The sequence below is a fragment of the Caretta caretta genome, chromosome 14, assembly GCF_965140235.1.
Source record: "Caretta caretta isolate rCarCar2 chromosome 14, rCarCar1.hap1, whole genome shotgun sequence".
Lineage (NCBI taxonomy): Eukaryota > Metazoa > Chordata > Testudines > Cheloniidae > Caretta > Caretta caretta.
In genome coordinates this window covers 43,843,831-43,861,583 of record NC_134219.1, presented here as the reverse complement: position 1 = coordinate 43,861,583, position 17,753 = coordinate 43,843,831, and the positions used below count along the sequence as shown (strand labels likewise).

Here is a 17,753-nt window from a genome sequence, read left to right as displayed (position 1 = left end):
CTTTTCTGTGAGAGGAAGCCGTGAGTATGGATTCAAGGAAAAGTCCTTCATTTCTGGACTGTGTGGACTCTTACAGGGAACAGTACTGACTACAAAGCGGAGCTCCCCAGGGACAATGGGGGTACTGTGAAAAAGCTTCTGGGAACTGGTAGTTTATTACATCACTGCCACCATTTGGAATGAGAAAAGGAGTACTTGTGGCACCTTAGAGACTAACCAATTTATTTGAGCATGAGCTTTCGTGAGCTACAGCTCACTTCATCAGATGTATACCGTGGAAACTGCAGCAGACTTTATATACACACAGAGAATATGAAACAATACCTCCTCCCACCCCACTGTCCTGCTGGTAATAGCTTATCTAAAGTGATCAACAGGTGGGAGACAGGCCAGTCCTTGCCTACAGACAGCCCCGCAACCTGAAGCAAATACTCACCAACAACCACATACCACACAACAGAACCACTAACCCAGGAACTTATCCTTGCAACAAAGCCCGTTGCCAATTGTGCCCACATATCTATTCAGGGGACACCATCACAGGGCCTAATAACATCAGCCACACTATCAGAGGCTCGTTCACCTGCACATCCACCAATGTGATATATGCCATCATGTGCCAGCAATGCCCCTCTGCCATGTACATTGGTCAAACTGGACAGTCTCTACGTAAAAGAATAAATGGACACAAATCAGATGTCAAGAATTATAACATTCATAAACCAGTTGGAGAACACTTCAATCTCTCTGGTCACGCAATCACAGACATGAAGGTCGCTATCTTAAAACAAAAAAACTTCAAATCCAGACTCCAGCGAGAAACTGCTGAATTGGAATTCATTTGCAAATTGGATACTATTAATTTAGGCTTAAATAGAGACTGGGAGTGGCTAAGTCATTATGCAAGGTAGCCTGTTTCCTCTTGTTTTTTCCTCCCCCCCCCCAGATGTTCTGGTTTAACTTGGATTTAAACTTGGAGAGTGGTCAGTTTAGATGAGCTATTACCAGCAGGAGAGTGAGTTTGTGTGTGTATGGGGGTGGGGGGGATGTGAGAAAACCTGGATCTATGCAGGAAATAGCCCGACTTGATTATGTAAAGAGTTGTCACTTTGGATGGGCTAGCACCAGCAGGAGAGTGAATTTGTGTGGGGGGGTGGAGGGTGAGAAAACCTGGATTTGTGCTGGAAATGGCCCACCTGTTGATCACTTTAGATAAGCTATTACCAGCAGGACAGTGGGGTGGGAGGAGGTATTGTTTCATATTCTCTGTGTGTATATAAAGTCTGCTGCAGTTTCCACGGTATACATCTGATGAAGTGAAGATGAACGGCTGTTCCTCTGAAACCTGTCATTTGGAATGACAAACTGTGACTCATCTGGGCCTATATTGTCCCTGCTTTAACCTCTCCATAACTCTCCTTAGCGAATGATCCTTTAGTGAGTTTACTATAGAATTGTATCCCAGCCTTGTCTTTGGTGTCAGATCTAGGGTACCACTTGATGTGGGGTAAATGTCTGGTCTCCTGGGACTGGGAGCAGCCTGATGTGATGTGATTTTTGGTGTAAGCAACCTTTTATCACAAAATCCAGATTCTCTGGGTAACAAGACAGACTGGAGAGTCAAAGGGAAGCGTCTGGAGTCCAGGATAAGACTGGGATAATGATCCAAGAGTTCACATTGGTCATTGGCTTGGTGAAATCTAAGCTCACGAAAGCTTATGCTCAAATAAATTGGTTAGTCTCTAAGGTGCTGTCAAGGTTCCTTCCCCACTCTGAACTCTAGGGTACAGATGTGGGGACCTGCATGAAAACCTCCTAAGCTTACTTTCAGCAGCTTAGGTTAAAACTTCCCCAAGGTACAAATTAATTTTACCCTTTGCCCCTGGATTTCCACTGCCACCACCAAACTTTATCTGGGTTTACTGGGAAACGTAGTTTGGACACATCTTTCCCCCCAAAATCCTCCCAACCCTTGCACCCCACTTCCTGGGGAAGATTTGGTAAAAATCCTCACCAATTTCATAGGTGACCACAGACCCAAACCCTTGGATCTTAGAACAATGAAAAAACATTCAGTTTTCTTAGAAGAAGACTTTTAATAGAAGTAAAGGAATCACCTCTGTAAAATCAGGATGGTAGATACCTTACAGGGTAGTTAGATTCAAAACATAGAGAATCCCTCTAGGCAAAACCTTTAAGTTACAAAAGAGACACACAGACAGGAATAGTCATTCTATTCAGCACAACTCTTTTCTCAGATTATGATTTCTTTAAATGGCTAACACATACCTAGCTAGATTACTTACTAAAAGTTCTAAGACTCCATTCCTGTTCTATCCCTGGCAAAAGCAGCATATAGACAGACAGAGACTCTTTGTTTTTCTCCCTCCTCCCAGCTTTTGAAAGTATCTTGTCTCCTCATTGGTCATTTTGGTCAGGTCCCAGCGAGGTTACCTTTAGCTTCTTAACCCTTTACAGGTGAGAGGATTTTTCCTCTGGCCAGGAGGGATTTTAAAGGGGTTTACCCTTCCATTTAAATTTATGACAGGTGCCACAAGTACTCCTTTTCTTTTAACAGAACACTGCATTTCAGCAAATCATGATTTTTCATATGACCTCTTACATGGCATGCTTTGTATGCAATATCATAATTATATGATGGTCAATATGGGGGTCCTGAGTGCTGCTTTGAGGTACAGAGTACCCCACACACCTTTTTACATATTTCATAACCCTTAATCTCCCTACCCTACAAAGCAGCAAACTATCAGACACTTTCTCACCCTGTGTACAAGGTATTAGGGAGTCTGAACAAAGTCAGTTCAGGTGGAACTGGGAAGAGAAACCAGGTCTCCAATACGGAAAGCCCAGGTACAAGCCATTTATTCCTACTGCCTTTTGGGATGAATGGATGAAATAGATAGGATCGGTTACCCGTCACTACCCACCACTGTACCGTGGCTCTAGGAAGAGAACGCTGGAGCTCTGACCTCTAATATTCTAATGTGTCTAGTAAGCATTTGGGTACTTGCTGGCAGTGTGTGTCAAGTCCCGCTCTGGTGCTTGGCCTCAGAAATAAAGGCAATTCCTACTGAAGTTCAAGTAGTGGTGGGGGTGTGTGCTGGGGACCTGGGAGGCCATGCTACAAACCCTGCTGCTGTGTGAGTGGGGATTGAGTGGTTCCATTTGCTAGATATTTTTGGGTTATTTTTTAAAATAGTGTAATTAGTTACTGTTGACTGTGAGGGGATGTGCGATAAAACCCAGGTATTCTAGACTGTGAACATCCGTCACACACGGGCAGGTTTGGAAGCTGAGAAGTAAAATGACTAAGCCAGCTCTCTCCAGAGCACAGCTGGACAATTCTTGACCTACATGTTTGCATAAAGCACATAACTCAGAGTGCAGGATGGATAGCAACATATTACAGTGAGGTCCAAGTGATCATACTGACATACCCAGATACCCTCACTGGTGTTGGGTCGACACAACCAATTTGGGGAGGGGAAATCCCAGCTGGGAACTTAAAGGGAAACAGACTAGGAGAATGTTTTATGTTTAATTTACCTTAAAAGTAAATTAAATAGTCTTAAAAGGACCTGAGAGGGAACTTTCATAACCAGACCACAAAAACATCCACACGTTTGGAGAAGTGTTGTTCTGAAAGGTGCCAAAGTGGAAATACTGTCCATGAACTAGGGGGTGAAATTAATGTTACAGTCTCACTTTCAGAAACATTTTATAGATTTCCAGGTCACGCTCGCGTTGTCTTGCCTGCTTCATTTAATCCAGTTTTATGCATTGTTTTCTCTAGCACTCGTTCTCCATCTGTTTATTTCTCTGAGTGTCCCTAACTCTATTTTAGTCCATGTCACTGATCATTCTGACTCAGGCCCCCAGTTCTCTCTGCTGAATTTATCCCCTCCCCTCTAGCTGCCACCTGAGCATTTCCCTTCTCAGGATTGTTTTGCCTTCACTATTCTCATTTCAACTTCCCCCACACTTTTTCTGTTTACTGTTGTTTTACTTTATTTTAATCTTTTCCCATTTCATTTCTTCTCTCCCTTCCGGTTAAACCTGCCCGGTGCCTAATTCCCCCCCTCTGCAAAGCTCTTCATTCAGATGACCTCTCCCAACTCCGTCCCACTGCAGCATCCCTTCCCTGGTGGCCTGTAGGTCAGACTCCCCAGGCCCTGGGTCTCCCTCTCCTAGACTCCAGAGGCTCCACCTTCTCCCCCCCATCCTAATTAATAACTGTGTCCCTGCCACCCCCACATCTGCCCATTCCCACATCCCCACATCTGCCCATTCCCACATCCCCACATCTGCCCAGCTGTTAATTCTGCCCCTCAATTGCCACGTCACTTCTGCACCTGACCCCAAATTAGTTCTTCACCCCCCCCCCCCTTCCCATTGCTGGTGCTGCATAGAGATCAATGGCTGGGTAGACAGGAGCCCTACAGGGGCATAGAGAAGCCAGAATGCTGCTGAGTAGATGGGAATGCTCAGGTCACAGAGATTAGGATCACTGTGGCTAGAGAAACCCCCTTTTTCTATGCCCAGGGTGTGTTCCCCTGCATGTTTCCAGGACACTGTCTGACCTAGGATCCCCAGAATCCTCCTGGATCAAATGAGATTGGCTTTTCTACCTCAATCACTGAATGGTCTCTATGATTTCACAGTCCAGCGGCTGCAGGAGTTGAGGGGTGAAGCAACCTTGCTCCAGGGTAGTAGTGATGGCATGAGAGAAAGTCCACCAGAGGAGGTCATAGAGACTAGATTGTGAGAGGCTACAGAGGCTGATTTCAGGGTCCCCAGTGGGATATTTCCTCCCACCCCCCACCCCATCCCTGAGTGTATCAGAGACACAGGCTGAGCTGGGATTCCTGCCCCAACCAGAACCAGGGTCGGAGTCTCTCCCTAGGGACAGAGCCCGGCGGGAAAGTGAAGATCTGGGCCCCATCATCAGCATCGATAAATGTCACCTGACCCCTATCACAATCCAGACAAACCCGGATGCTGTTGGGGAATTGGCTCAGGGGCAGGGAAGTCTCCTCAGGGGAAGTGAGAGCCCGGAACTGACCCAGCCACAGCCCCACAGCCCAGATTCCCTCATCAGGGCTAAGGTTGATCCGTCCTTTCCTCATCATAGACGCTCTGGCCACCCCCACAGCCCAGCATTCCTCACCCCCCACATCCATCTCCACTTCCCAGCAATGTCTCCCCGAGGTGAATCCCTCACAGCCCAGCACACAGGCCCAAGAGTCAAATCTCTCTCCGTTCTTGGGCATTTGACTCGGTTTGTATCCCCATCTCACATTTTTCTGATCCTCAGACAGGACGAGGATGGGATGAGCCGTGTCTGGATCCAGAGTCACATTCGCTAGGGAGAGAGAATCAGAGCGTTAGGGGCAGAGCTCGGCCCTGGGGAGGCTGGGGTCATTTCTCACACTCCCCAGCAGCACCGTCCTGACTGGGACAGGCCTGGGTCCCAGGGAGCTGCCTCTGTTCTGGGCACCTGAGACTGAGCAGGGATGTCACTTCAGTTCCTCAGTCCGTGTAATGGGACCCTCTTCGTTAGATTTTCATTGGATTGCTGAGGCTTCAGCTCCCTGCTCCCCCTGCTGGGGCTGCTCCATTCCCAGCATCAGAGACACAGCAAGGAAGGTTTTAATGAGGAGGGAGCAGAGGAGGCAGGTACAAGCTTTAAACCCCAGAGGGAAACTCCCACCCCAGTGAAGCCTCCACTCCCAGGCCAGGGAACAGAGAGGGAGCTGCAACACAGGGGAAGAGCCAATTAAGACCAGAGTGTAGGAGGTAGAATTGGGTGGGGTACCCCATCCCCAGCCCAAAGAGAGGGGAGGAGCTGCCAGCAGACAGAGCATCTCCCCAGTTCATGAAAAAGTAAGGAGCTCTAATGGGAGAGCCCATCCCTGCCCAAGATGTGTTAGCCCATAGGGGAGAGATCGCTCTACACTGTCCTCTCAATTTAGGATTAAAAAGTCCTGTGATTTTCTATGAAAATGCCACAGTCTGAGTTAAGGGTGTTTGGATGTTGCTCAGGGAGAGCGTTTCTGGTCATCAGCCTGGGCCTGAACTCGGCACCAAGAAGGGTGTCAGGATTGCTTGTGTGACTTCAGCTTGGGATCTCCTTAGTGGTTTTATATTTGGGGCTGTGCGGTCAATTATGGTGTTGGATTGGTTTTTAACTTTAGCTACAATTTCATGAAAATGCTTTCATGGGAATTTTCTGATCATTTAAAGACAGTCTCCAGCTGCAAACTCACCCTGTCTGTGTGCTCCTAGGGATTCCCCAATTGGTGTCTCCAGTGCAGACGGCAGAGTGTCTGGAGGGAGAAAGGAGAAAAGAGACGAGATTTCAGACTCTCATTTTATAACAGCATCCCCACTCTGAACTCACAGAGCCATGTTTTAATTATGGCAGAGGCCCAGAGACACACTCAGGTATTAATCTGAAACCATCTCTTTCCTCTCTCATTCAGGCATCTCCCAGCAATGGAACCAACATCCATGAATCCTCACAATCATCCCAGGACACACAATCTGTAAGTGCGATTTACTTTTCCCCTCATCACCCCTCCCACCCTTCAGACTCCAGTTGGTTTGTCTCGTTCACTTACTGTCTTTTGTCGTAACCTAGACCCAGAGCTTGCAAAGACTTTGGCATAAAAATAACTTTACTCACTTTAGACCCTTTGACACTAACGGGACGTTGAGAGTTTCCTAAATCCTGGCTCTAATTGTGAGCTGTTGGGTCTGTCTACTCAGAGTCTCTACGGAGAGCAGCACGACAGGGCCTCGTCCTCCACAGGCAGAAATAGGAATAATAATAAAATCACTATCAGTGTGGAAACTGAGGCAGGGGGAAGGTTGGCTCCATGGGCCAGATTCACCCTTGTACCAACAAAAGGAGAGAGGGGAGGGGCCATTGTGACTCTGCTGTTCACTGGCTGCAGGGTCTGGTGCAGACCATGGCCCAGGCTGAGGAAGTTCTGAAGCCAGCCAGAGCTACCTCCCTCTGACAGTGGCCTCCGTGTGCCTTGCCCAGCGGGCAGAGTGTCAGAGGCCCAGCTTTACACTGCCCACCTCCCTCCGTCCCTCATCCACCCCCTTCCTCCTCCACTCGCCCCATTCCCAGCCCTCTCAGGAACCCGCCTTGTGCCTGCAGCTGCTGGGGAGGAGGCACAAGAAGCTCCTGTGCTGGAGGGATCCCTCACTGTGGGAGAGGGGCTTTCTCCTTCCCTACCGCCCATTTGGCCATGACTAGCTACCACACAGGACCCGGGCACAGTGATGGGCTGGATCCAGCTTTAACAAATGGCCTTTAATTTAGGGTCTAGATTTTGGGTGCCAACCTTTAGGCACCTGGGGCCTGGTTCTCAGAGGGGTTGGGCACCTGCAGCTCCCACTGACTCCCCCTGCAGCTGTGGAGGCTACACGGCTCTGGAGCACCTGCCCTACAGCTCTCTAGCTGGGAGAGAGAAACCCAGGTGCCCCAAATTAGGCCATTTTGGGGAATTTGGGACTGAATGCTGTGACCTTTGGTAAATCATGAATTCATGTGAGACATCCTGATGCCTGGGTCCCTGCTACATCTGCTCCATTTGTCTGCTATTCACTAGTTATTAAGTTAAGTATTGAGAATTGGTACAAGGGTCATTTCTTATACATAAATTTGGACAGACCGAGACTGTGCTGACTGACTTGGCTTTGGCCTGGTGAGCAATTTGCTTGACATAAGGGAAATGTTGCCTTAAGTGACTTTGTTATTAAGCGATGTGTTCAATCGTTGCTATGTGGGACAAAGATGTTTTGAGCATACCATGTGTTAAAGACAGCAGACACCCAAAATGTACCGCCCAGGAGCAGTTAGCAAAGTCCAAAAATCCCTGTGCAGAGAACAGGGTCAAAGTGACCTATGCATAATCAGTGGCAATAAACCTATCAGAAAAGAGAACAACATGGAAATAGCTTGTATAGCAAAAGCCCTGCCAATTAAAATGTTCATGCATGTTTATTGTATGAGTTAGTTATAGAAGATGCTTATCTTTGATTGTTACAAATATTGATTGAAAAAACTAATAAATATCTAATGTGGATCTGTAAAGAGGAATCTGAACATCACAGGAAATTCTCTGTGACCCACCTATGCCCCAGAAGAAGGTAACTGGCCAATACTTCTTTCAGTATGTCTGTAATTTCTTACTTTAATAGTAATTGTAATGGCAAGGCATGCTTTTGGTACAAATAATTAAATAGATCCATCATCTAATTATCAACCAATTGGCCAGACCCATTCTATTCCCAGTCTCAGCGGCTCATCCCAATTTCCCCTCCTAGATCCCTTCTCAGTACCTTTGAACTTCCTCAGAGTATCCATTAGAGCAACAATTTTCTGGGAAAAATCGCCGAGTCTTAATTCTAGATTAGTAGAAATCTCCTCTAGCTGCTGGAACTTCCCCTTCGCAGACCTAGAGAGAAACAATTTCACATGGTTATATTTCATTTATTGACTCAAATTCTTGGTAGTGAATCACTGTTCTAATGGGTCTGGAATTAGAATTCCTCTACTGCTCCCAGCCTCAGAGCAAGGCCTTGGCAGTGAAACCTTCCCCCGCCAAAGGTCCCATTATTATTCTTCAGCTCTGGCCTGGAGAGTCCAGCTCTGGTGACAAAAGGAGAATTGAGTCTCCATGGCCAATTCACTCCTTGCCCTCCATGAGGGACAGGAGCTTCCCAGGTGAAGTGTTGTAGAAATCTGTCCACTAGGAACTAGACAGATACCAACTTCCCCCTCCCCAGCTCATTCCACACAGGTCTCCAAATAGTCCTCAGGTGGGAAAGACTCTTGACCACTGCTGCCTTGGGCTGAATGGTAACCAGGGCCCCAGTAGTGACAGGCCCACATTCCATCCGCACAATCCTGGGGCAGCCAGTCCCCCAGGGATGTGACATCTCTAGGAAACACTGGAGGTCAGTCTTTCCCAATGAATGGATAATTCCAGAGTCTTCTATAAAAGGGTGAGAACCTCAAGATGAAGCTGATCAGAGATATTTGTATCTAAAACAACATGATCTTCCCCACCCATTTGGCTGTAGAGCCCTGGGGAGAGGCAGTGGTAACATCATCTCCAAGCTCTTCCCCTCACACTTAGCAATGCTGGGAGAGTAAGAGAGAGCCACGTACCTGATCAAGGTGCTTCTGACATCCTAGAGGAGAGAAAGAGAGAGAGGGAATTTTAGTCCCACCTGACACACTTAGAATTCCAGAAGAAGGGATTTAGCAACTATGGGGAAAAGAGGCTGTGTTCTGGCCGCAGGGCCATGCGTTAGCTGAGGTAATGAGGCTTTTCCATCTTTTACATCACAGTGTCTGTAACTTTTCAAAACTAGTAGTCATTCACATCTCTGCAATACACATTGAGTTACACAGTGATCTCTGACTGCTGGACGGCCATGCCCATGTTTTAGGAGCAGTCTTGTCCCTGTGTTGGGATCTGGAGTATTTCTAACTCAGTCTCACCTGCAACAATTCAGTCACTGGCTTCTGACACTTCCCCTCCAGCTCACGGATCAGGTCACTGAGACGGGAAATTTCCTCAGATAGTTTGCTGACACTTTCATTCTGTATCTTCACAATCTCCTTGTCCAGTTTCTCCAGCTGAGCCTGAAAGAGTCGCTCTTGTTCCTCCAGGAACTGCCGCAGTTGCTGGAATTCAGACACAATCTTCTGTCTCTCTGTTTGTGTATTTCTCTGTGAAGGAAAATAGGGAAAGGGCTGGTCAGGGACATGGATGGAGCCTGGGGCCCTTTCATAGAGCACTGAGTGTGTAGGAGGGAGAATTTTTTTCCAAATTCTAAGTCATCTGACTCTGAACAATCCTGTGGTTACTAGAGAGAAAATTATCTCACATCTTTCCATTTGGTTCCAGAATCTCTTAACGGGACATTTCTATGTCTGACATGCTCTGAATAGCACGTTATCGATGGCCTTGGAGATGGAGATCCAAAGCAGCGGGAGGTGAAAATAAGAAAATACTAAGGACTGTAAGACAACACATCTGGACAACACCCTCAGGCATAAAAGGTGAATTACAGGAATGGAGAGATTGTCAGAGCACAAAGGGACTGTAAGTCAGAAATGAGCAGAGGGATAATTGTTTAGTCAAGTAACCAAGACTTCACAGCCTGGGATACATGTCTCTTTTTAAGCTGGAACTCAAAACAGTAAACAAAGATTGCACAAGGGGATTCCTCAAGATATAACTGAGCATCCCCCAAACTCTGAGCTAACAGACGATGAAAACTGTGACACTGAGGTGTGAATGTGTAACAGCGGGGGTTTGTTTTAGTGCACTGGATTTTCTAATTCAAGATTCTGTTATTTCATTAATGTAAATTGTTTCCTATGAAGAGGGTTTAATTAAGCTAACAGTAGTTAATATACAATAGATAAGAATAAAAGTTACAGTAGCTTATGGCAGTGGGTTTCAACCTGTGGTCCATACAGATAATAGATTTCCAAAGGGGTCTCTGCACCCCTAATTCAAAATCATCAAATGCAAAAAGGTTGAAACCCACTGGTTTATGGTGTAGGCCTAACTTGTAATTTCTGCTAAAACAACTAATTTTTATTTACTTGTGATTATTCCCCACTTAATGGATTTCTGCTTTACCCCCAACTGATTGAGATAAAACATAATTGGGCCTCTAGATTGTCCGTGCCTCTCATTATTGCTCTGGTTCAGAACGCCCCTCCATCTGGTTCATTGCAAATGCAGGTTAAGAATGACAGGCACCTACCAGATACTCCTGGCTTCTCTTCTCTCCACTCACTTTAAATCCCAGAAGCATTTCTCTCTCTTCCCTCAGCGTCTTCAAATGGGCCTGAATCTTTTCCTGAAGAAACAGAAACTGATTTGAGTGGTGTTATTGTTTGTTAGGAGTGAGAGTGTGGGTGGGACCTTTTCCAACACAAGCCAACACTCTATTGATGACTGGAGAACGCAGTAGGTTCCCGACATCAGAGATACCAAGGAAGTGAAGTCATATTAATGGACGCTGGGAGTGTTTCATTTTCAGACTCCCTGAAAATTTTTTGACCTTCCCCCCCCCCCCCATTGATTTATACCCACATGACTCTGGCATCACATCCTTGGATTTTTCTTTCACTGTGTGAAATATTCGGTTTTTGAGGAGGCTTAACACTCAAAGTGATACAAATCCCAGAAACCTCCAGGGTTTGAAATATGGTCTGGGATTCTCAAAGGAGCCTGATTTCCACTGAATTTCAGCCCTGAACCCCTGGGGACTGGACTGGTTGGATAGAATTGGCTTGGGCATCTGGGCAAACCACAATAGACGTGTTCATTTTTCTCAAGAACACCTGGGGCTGCCCTAGCTCTGTCCTGGACCCTTACAGAGGCAGGGCTGCCTGGGTACCTGTTCCCCAGCTCCCAGAAGCAGAGAGTTCGAGAGATTTCAAAATGCCGCACTGTGGGAGAGCAATGGAACCATTAATGGAACCACTTTGGCTAGTTCTTCGGCCTGACATTGGTCACCGCTGCCCAGGGGTTAGTTTTGCTGCAATCCAGTCTAATCCCCGTGGTATTTGGCATGGACCTGCACTGTCTTGAGCCCTTTTGTGTGAGGACTCAAGGTGCTTGGAGTCCACAGGGTGTTTAGCCCAGTGATCTCCTCTAATGCAGGCCGGTAGCATTTGAGTTTAACCCCTCATGGAGCAACACAGGAGTTCAGAATCCCAGTGGGAAACAACCTCTCCCTGCTGGGCCTAGGTCCTGTATCAAGGCATCTTTCCCTCCTAATGGCCTTTCTTAATTATTGCTCGGTCAGGAAACAGCTATATCTGATTACTCCCAGTTTTGGGTGATGGAGGTTTGGCAGAAAATGGTCCCACTCTCGAGAGTGGCAGGTTCTCTGAAATACTCCAGACAGACAGGACAAGTAGGTTCATGCTGGAATTTCTCCACAGGCTCCCTCTGTGGAGAGCTGGACTCAGCCCTGTGGGACAGGAGTTACCACTCCTGTCCCCACAGGCCTGCCCCTCCACACCAAGCCCACAACCCATCTACATCTTCCCACGACTCACTGGTGGGTGACAAGCCACCATTTGGGAAACAGCACCCAAAGGGGTCTCAACTCCCTAACCCTGATTCTGAAGTCCCCCCCAAGCCCACAGGAGGGAGGAGAGACTGGGCCATGGACTCCCCCTCATGCCTGCTGCCACTCCATCACCTAAAACATTCCCCATAGAAAAGTACAGACAACTAAGTCTGCACCATGGAAAATGGACAGGTTTGAAATATGGATGACCTATTGCGACTGCCAGTGCATGAAAACGCAACCCTCTTTAATTGTCCCCCGCTCCCAGCCCTGGTTCTTTCTTTATCCACTTGCTACATATCGTCCTCATGGGACTGGGACTGTGGGCTCTTTGCCTGACTTTGTCTGTACAGAACCTGGCACAAAGGGGCCCTAATCCCTCATCGGGGCCTGGAGATGCTACCGCAGTAGAAATCAGGACATTCTATTGGTTATGAATTCTTATCATTGTTATTGATGTCAGCATGGAAACCTTTATGGCCACAAGGTTCCCACACTGAAGTCTATGACCAAAATTTCCAAACTGAAAATTGCAAGATGGGGACTGTCTCCCCGTGTCCTCAGGAGATGTGGAAGAGGGACAATGCCGGTCACAGGGTGGCTGGCCGGCCCTAGAAAGAGAGAGAAGTCTCAGCCCCACCTGCAAGAAACCAGTTCTCATCCCCAGGTGGGGAGAATGAAGGAGCAGTGACTGGGGGAGAGGGGAGTGTCATGTAATCCAACCAGGCCTGGGGTAGGTAAAATAGAGGGAGGAGACCAGAGGAGGCCTTGGGATCTTGTTCAGGGTGATTAGGCCAAACTCCAGACTAGAAGTCTTGGGAGTCACTGCTGGGAGAGCAGGGGTGTTACTGGCCACAGAAAAGCCTTCGTGGATTATTTCTGGGAACCTCAGAGGGAAAATGAGGTAGGGCAACCCCATGCCATGAGGGGACAGTCTGGAAACAATGACCCTGCTACAGTGCCCCATTGCTCTGTTGCCCCCTTCCACCCAATCCCTGCTTCCTGCAATCCCATCTCTAATTATATCAAGCAGACTTGCTAGGGTTTGCAAGATGGGAGCGCCACTCCTGTGTGCCTCCCGCTCCCCAAGTTTCATGAGGGTCGGGCTCTCTTCTTCTCTGCGTGAGGAGCTCTGCAGGAAAAGGGCGAAGGGGATGTCTGCCAAGAGGACAGCCCCAGCTGCAACCTCCTGCTCCCTCAGCTCCAAGGAGGAGGAGCCCGGACATGGTGTTTATAGCTTGGGGAAGGGCTGGAAGTGGGAAGGGCAGAGAAGGGGGGTCATTCAGTGCCCAGGACTCTGTGTATGGGGAGCAGGAGGGGTGGGGTGCAGTGTGGGTTCCTCACTCCCCCTCACTCCAATGTGTAAGCCTTACTTAGGATGTTTATCAAGGACTAAAATTCTCCATCTGCATGAGTCTTTGGAGGATTCCCAGTTGCTGGGAAACCTACTTAAGCCTGAAACCCCTCGTTCCTCTCCAATGGAGTTCACTGAGTGGCTGTCTGGGACTAAAGGAAACTCTAATGCTGGGGGAAGGTGAATTCCCCAAGGCTCTGGTTATAAAAATAACAGTTGGTGATTTCCTACCTTGAATTCTTCGGCAGCTTCCTCTGCAGGAATCACAATGTGATCTTTGTGCTCCTTGGATCTGTCACACACCAGGCAGATGGGGATTTTGTCCTCTTCGCAAAAGAGTTTGAAAGGCTCCTTGTGTTTCTCACACAGTCTCTCTGGTGCTGGTTCTCTCCCTGTCTGCAACCTGAGTTTTCTGGCTGCTTCCACAATATTCCTGAGCTGTCTGTTCAGCCTGAGGTTCCTCTGGGGAAAGGTCTTTCTGCACTGAGGGCAGGAGATGTGTGTAGCAAATCCCCCCCGGCACTGGGTGATGCAGGCTCGGCAGAAACTGTGATCACAGCCTAGAGACACTGGATCTTTAAAATACTCCAGACAGATGGGACAGGTCAGTTCATCCTGGAGAGTTTTTGCTGGATTTGCAGCAGCCATGGCTTCTAGTGCTGGAAAGAGACATAAGTGGGTGAATGGTCCCACTATTGTGGGGAACTTTTTTGGCTTATACACTACCCCGGTGAAATGGGCTAGCAAAGGATCTGAGTCCTCGCTCCCACTTCCTTTACCCGGAGGCCTGCCTGACCTTGAGGGCTCCCCTTCCACACTCCTGTGTGGCAGAATCCTCGTAACCCCAACAAAGCTGGGCCCAGGATTCCTGGGGGGGCTCGACCCACAACTCTGCTGTGGTCACTTAGGGCAGGGGCTAGGGTGTCCCCACTCCAGGGGGCTCTCTCTGCACTGGGCACTTCTCTGACCCACTGATCATTACATGCAATTTAAAGCAAATACAAATTATTTAAACAGCAATCAATAAAAAAAAAGGAGGAAACAAATGGGAAAGGTTAAAGGTAAACACATCACACTGCTCTGTGGCAGGGAACATCACAAGCAGGGTCTCTGGAATGCCTGGGCAGTTCACACACTGTCCCTCCCATGTCCCAGGCCTCCTGCCCAGGCCCTGGCTGTGCTGCAGGGATGCTGCAGGTTGGACACATGCTCTGGTGGTGACCCCAACCGCCCCCTGTCACGGGAAGCCAGGATGGAAAGGGGATACCCCAGTGATGAGCTACCAAAATCTTAACAACAGGTTCCCTCCTCACCCCATGAGGGGGTCGTTGCCCACCCCCGCCCCCCGGGACTCCTGCCCCATCCAACCCCCCCCCCCGCGTTCCTTGATGCCCCCTCCCCGCAGGACCCCTGCCCCATCCATCTCTGTCCCCTAACTGCCCCCAGAACTGGGCAGGAGGGCCTCATGGGCCACCATAGTGGGTGGCCACCCTACCCCTAAGAGCCAGAGGCACCTGCTGGGAGGCGAGGTGGGGAGTCCCGATAGTGCTTACCTGGGGCAGCTTCCAGGAAGCATCCAGCAGGTCTCTCTGGCTCCTAGGGGCGGGGGAGCATAGCTAGGCAGGGAGCAGGGGGAGCGGCTGCTCCCCCACTGATCACATCAAAAGTGGCACCTTCGGCTCTGACTCCCTGTGTGCTCTGGGGCTGGAGCACCCACAGGGAAAATTGGTGGGTGTAGAGCCCCCACCGGCAGCTCCCCACGCCCAGCCCCAGCTCTCCTCCGCTCTGCCTCCTCTCCTGAACCGACCACCCCACTCTGCTTCTCCGCGCCACCCCCCACCTCCTCCCCTGAACCCACTGCCCCACTCTGCTTCTCCACCCCCCCTTCCCACGAATCAGCTGTTTGGCGGGAAGTGGAGGAGGGCTGAGAAGCAGGCCCAGGGTGGCGGAGGCGAGCTGGGGCAGGGAGCAGTTCCCCTGCGCGGCCCCCCTTACCTGCTGTGGCGCGGGCGGCCCTCCTCATGCCCCCCCCCACCTCCGCTCTGCCTCCCTGGGCTTGAGCGGGAAGCCACCGCCTGCTTCTCCCTCCCCTTCTCAGCCCTCCCCGGCTTCCCACCGAACAGCTGATTGGGGGAAGGGGGGGGCGCAGAGAAGCAGAGTGGGGCGGCTCGTTCAGGGGAGGAGGAGGTGGAGGTGGGCTGGGGGTAGGGAGCTGCTCTGCACCCACAAAATTTTCCCCGTGGGTGCTCCAGGGCTGGAGCACCCGTGGAGTCGGCACCTAAGAGCCACTTTGGGCCGGTTGTTAAATTTAGAAGCCGGTTTAGAACCGGTTCTCCCTCCCCGAACAACCCGTTCTAAAAGGGCTTCTAAATTTAACAACCGGTTCTAGCCAACCGGTGCGAACCAGCTGCAGCTCACCACTGGGCTACCCTGCCTCCCTCTTCTGCGTTGGGGCCGAAAGGCGGGACTGTCTTGCCTCTCCCCCTCCACCTGGCGGAAAGGGCTGGGGCGGGGGAGGGGGTCGGTCTGCACGTGGCCAAGGCCGCCTGGCCCCTCCGGGGACCAGCGTCAGCCCCTAGCCGGTTATGATCCCCCTCCCCCTCTGGCCTGCAGGACCCTTGGCTGCCCAGAGCCCCCCTTGATCTCCCCAGCTACTCACAACTCCCTGCTCCAGACTGCTCCAGCCCCAGCTCCACTCTCTGCTGTTCTGCCTCCAGCCCCCTGGGCAGCTTCTCTGGCCCCTCTGGCTTTGTGGCTGCAGCCCTGCTCCCAGCCCAGGATCCGCTCTCCCTGGGCCGTGTCTCCGGCTGGCCCAGCCCTGCTCCCAGCCCAGGATCCGCTCTCCCTGGGCCGTGTCTCCGGCTGGCCCAGCCCTGCTCCCAGCCCAGGATCCGCTCTCCCTGGGCCGTGTCTCCGGCTGGCCCAGCCCTGCTCCCAGCCCAGGATCCGCTCTCCCTGGGCCGTGTCTCCGGCTGGCCCAGTCCTGCTCCCAGCCCAGGATCCGCTCTCCCTGGGCCGTGTCTCCGGCTGGCCCGGCCCAGCCCTGCTCTCAGCCCAGGATCCGCTCTCCCTGGGCCGTGTCTCCGGCTGGCCCAGCCCAGGATCCGCTCTCCCTGGGCCATGTCTCTGGCTGGCCCAGCTCTGCTTGGGCCCCTTCTCTCTCCTTAGCTGGCCCCACTCTGTCTGCCTGACCCAGGGCGATTCCAGCTCACACAGAGGACGGGATCTCCCTGATCACCTGCCTGCCTCATTCGCCTGCCCGCCCTGTCAATCAGGGTGATCTGGAGCAGTGGCCTCTCCCCATTGCCCCTGGGGACTGTCAGTCTCAGGGTCCTGGTTTCTCATAGACCCTTCCCCCTTTCTTTTGGTACTGGGAGCCAGCCAACCAGAACACCCCCTCTGAGTGTTAGTAGGGGGCCAGCAGTCCCACTACAGAGACAAGAGAGGAGTTTAGCTTCATTCCCTGCTCAGACATGGGCTGATGGAATATCATTCGGCGTTTCCTTTCTGGGTGCGGGCTCATGATTTCTTTTCTGTGGACTGTAAAGAGCCTTTGAATGAAGTGTGATGAGTCCAAATTGACACTAACTCATCCGGAACATCTGCCAGGCCCCAAACTTTGGACTGGTCACTTAGGTCAAAAAGGGGTAACAAGCAACTGGGGGTTTCACTGCCTGACAGAAGGATCCGATGGAGCAGCCTGGCAAGGAGGGAGAGAATCACAGCTGCTGACTCCTACTGCCCCTTCCCTACCTGGCCATTAGGCTCTTTCAGACCCGTGTCTCTCTGGTGCCTGGGGAACCCACTGATGTGTGTGTGTTTGTGTGTGGAGCTGTTACAGTTATAAAGGGTTGAATATTTAGCATAAGCTGTGGCAGCCTGTGCTTTTAGCTCTAGGGGTCCCTGGTTCAGTGCTAGGTGTGCTGGCCAAGAGGGCAGCTGTTACACCGGTTCTTAGCCTGGTGGCTACTGCTTCTGTTTCCCTGCACAGTCTCCCCAGCTCTCGGGGACTCCTGGCTCCCTGCAGATGGCAGCGGGTGTGAGAGGAGCTGACATTGGGGCTCCTGCGCTGTACAGGGGATGGGATAACCAGAGATCTCCTGTCTCCAAGGCTCTCAGGCCACTTGTCCAGTCTGGCTGCAGGAGGGGATCTGGGGACAGACAGAGGGGGCCTGGGAGAGTCTGGGGAGCAGCCACCTGGGACCAGAAATGGAAATCCAGCTGTGGTGAGAAAGGAGTGCTTGCCATGGATGTG

The 17,753-nt window shown here is 50.5% G+C and overlaps 2 protein-coding genes across 4 annotated transcripts in view; one reads left to right on the top strand and one right to left on the bottom strand.

Annotated features, from left to right (window-relative positions):
* The window catches only part of LOC142069127 (zinc finger protein RFP-like), a 331,206-nt gene that overhangs the window by 43,889 nt on the left and 269,564 nt on the right, over positions 1 to 17,753 (top strand). The window lies entirely within an intron of this gene.
* LOC125629772 (zinc finger protein RFP) lies at positions 2,077 to 16,721 on the bottom strand. Of its 3 annotated transcripts, none has more exons than XM_075119502.1 (8): positions 16,158 to 16,721; positions 13,730 to 14,157; positions 10,825 to 10,920; positions 9,545 to 9,775; positions 9,209 to 9,231; positions 8,377 to 8,492; positions 6,288 to 6,347; positions 2,077 to 5,383 (listed from the first exon to the last, which is right to left on the bottom strand). In XM_075119502.1, exons 1-8 carry the CDS (start codon positions 16,618 to 16,620, stop codon positions 4,860 to 4,862), a joined length of 1,941 nt encoding a protein of 646 aa, XP_074975603.1. In that variant the 5' UTR covers positions 16,621 to 16,721; the 3' UTR covers positions 2,077 to 4,859. The 3 variants fall into 3 exon arrangements, with proteins under 3 accessions (XP_074975603.1, XP_048691122.2, XP_048691123.2); XM_048835165.2 differs by lacking the exon at positions 16,158 to 16,721 and adding an exon at positions 15,494 to 16,151; XM_048835166.2 differs by lacking the exon at positions 16,158 to 16,721 and adding an exon at positions 15,052 to 15,472.

Coding starts and splice junctions, on each gene's coding strand:
- LOC125629772 (XM_075119502.1), bottom strand. CDS start 16,620: ATGGCCCAGGGAGAGCGGATCCTGGGCTGGGCCAGCCGGAGACACGGC. Junction 14,158..16,157: donor GCAGTCTGGAGCAGGGAGTT/GTGAGTAGCTGG, acceptor GTCTCTTTCCAG/CACTAGAAGCCATGGCTGCT. Junction 8,493..9,208: donor GTCAGAAGCACCTTGATCAG/GTACGTGGCTCT, acceptor GTTTCTCTCTAG/GTCTGCGAAGGGGAAGTTCC.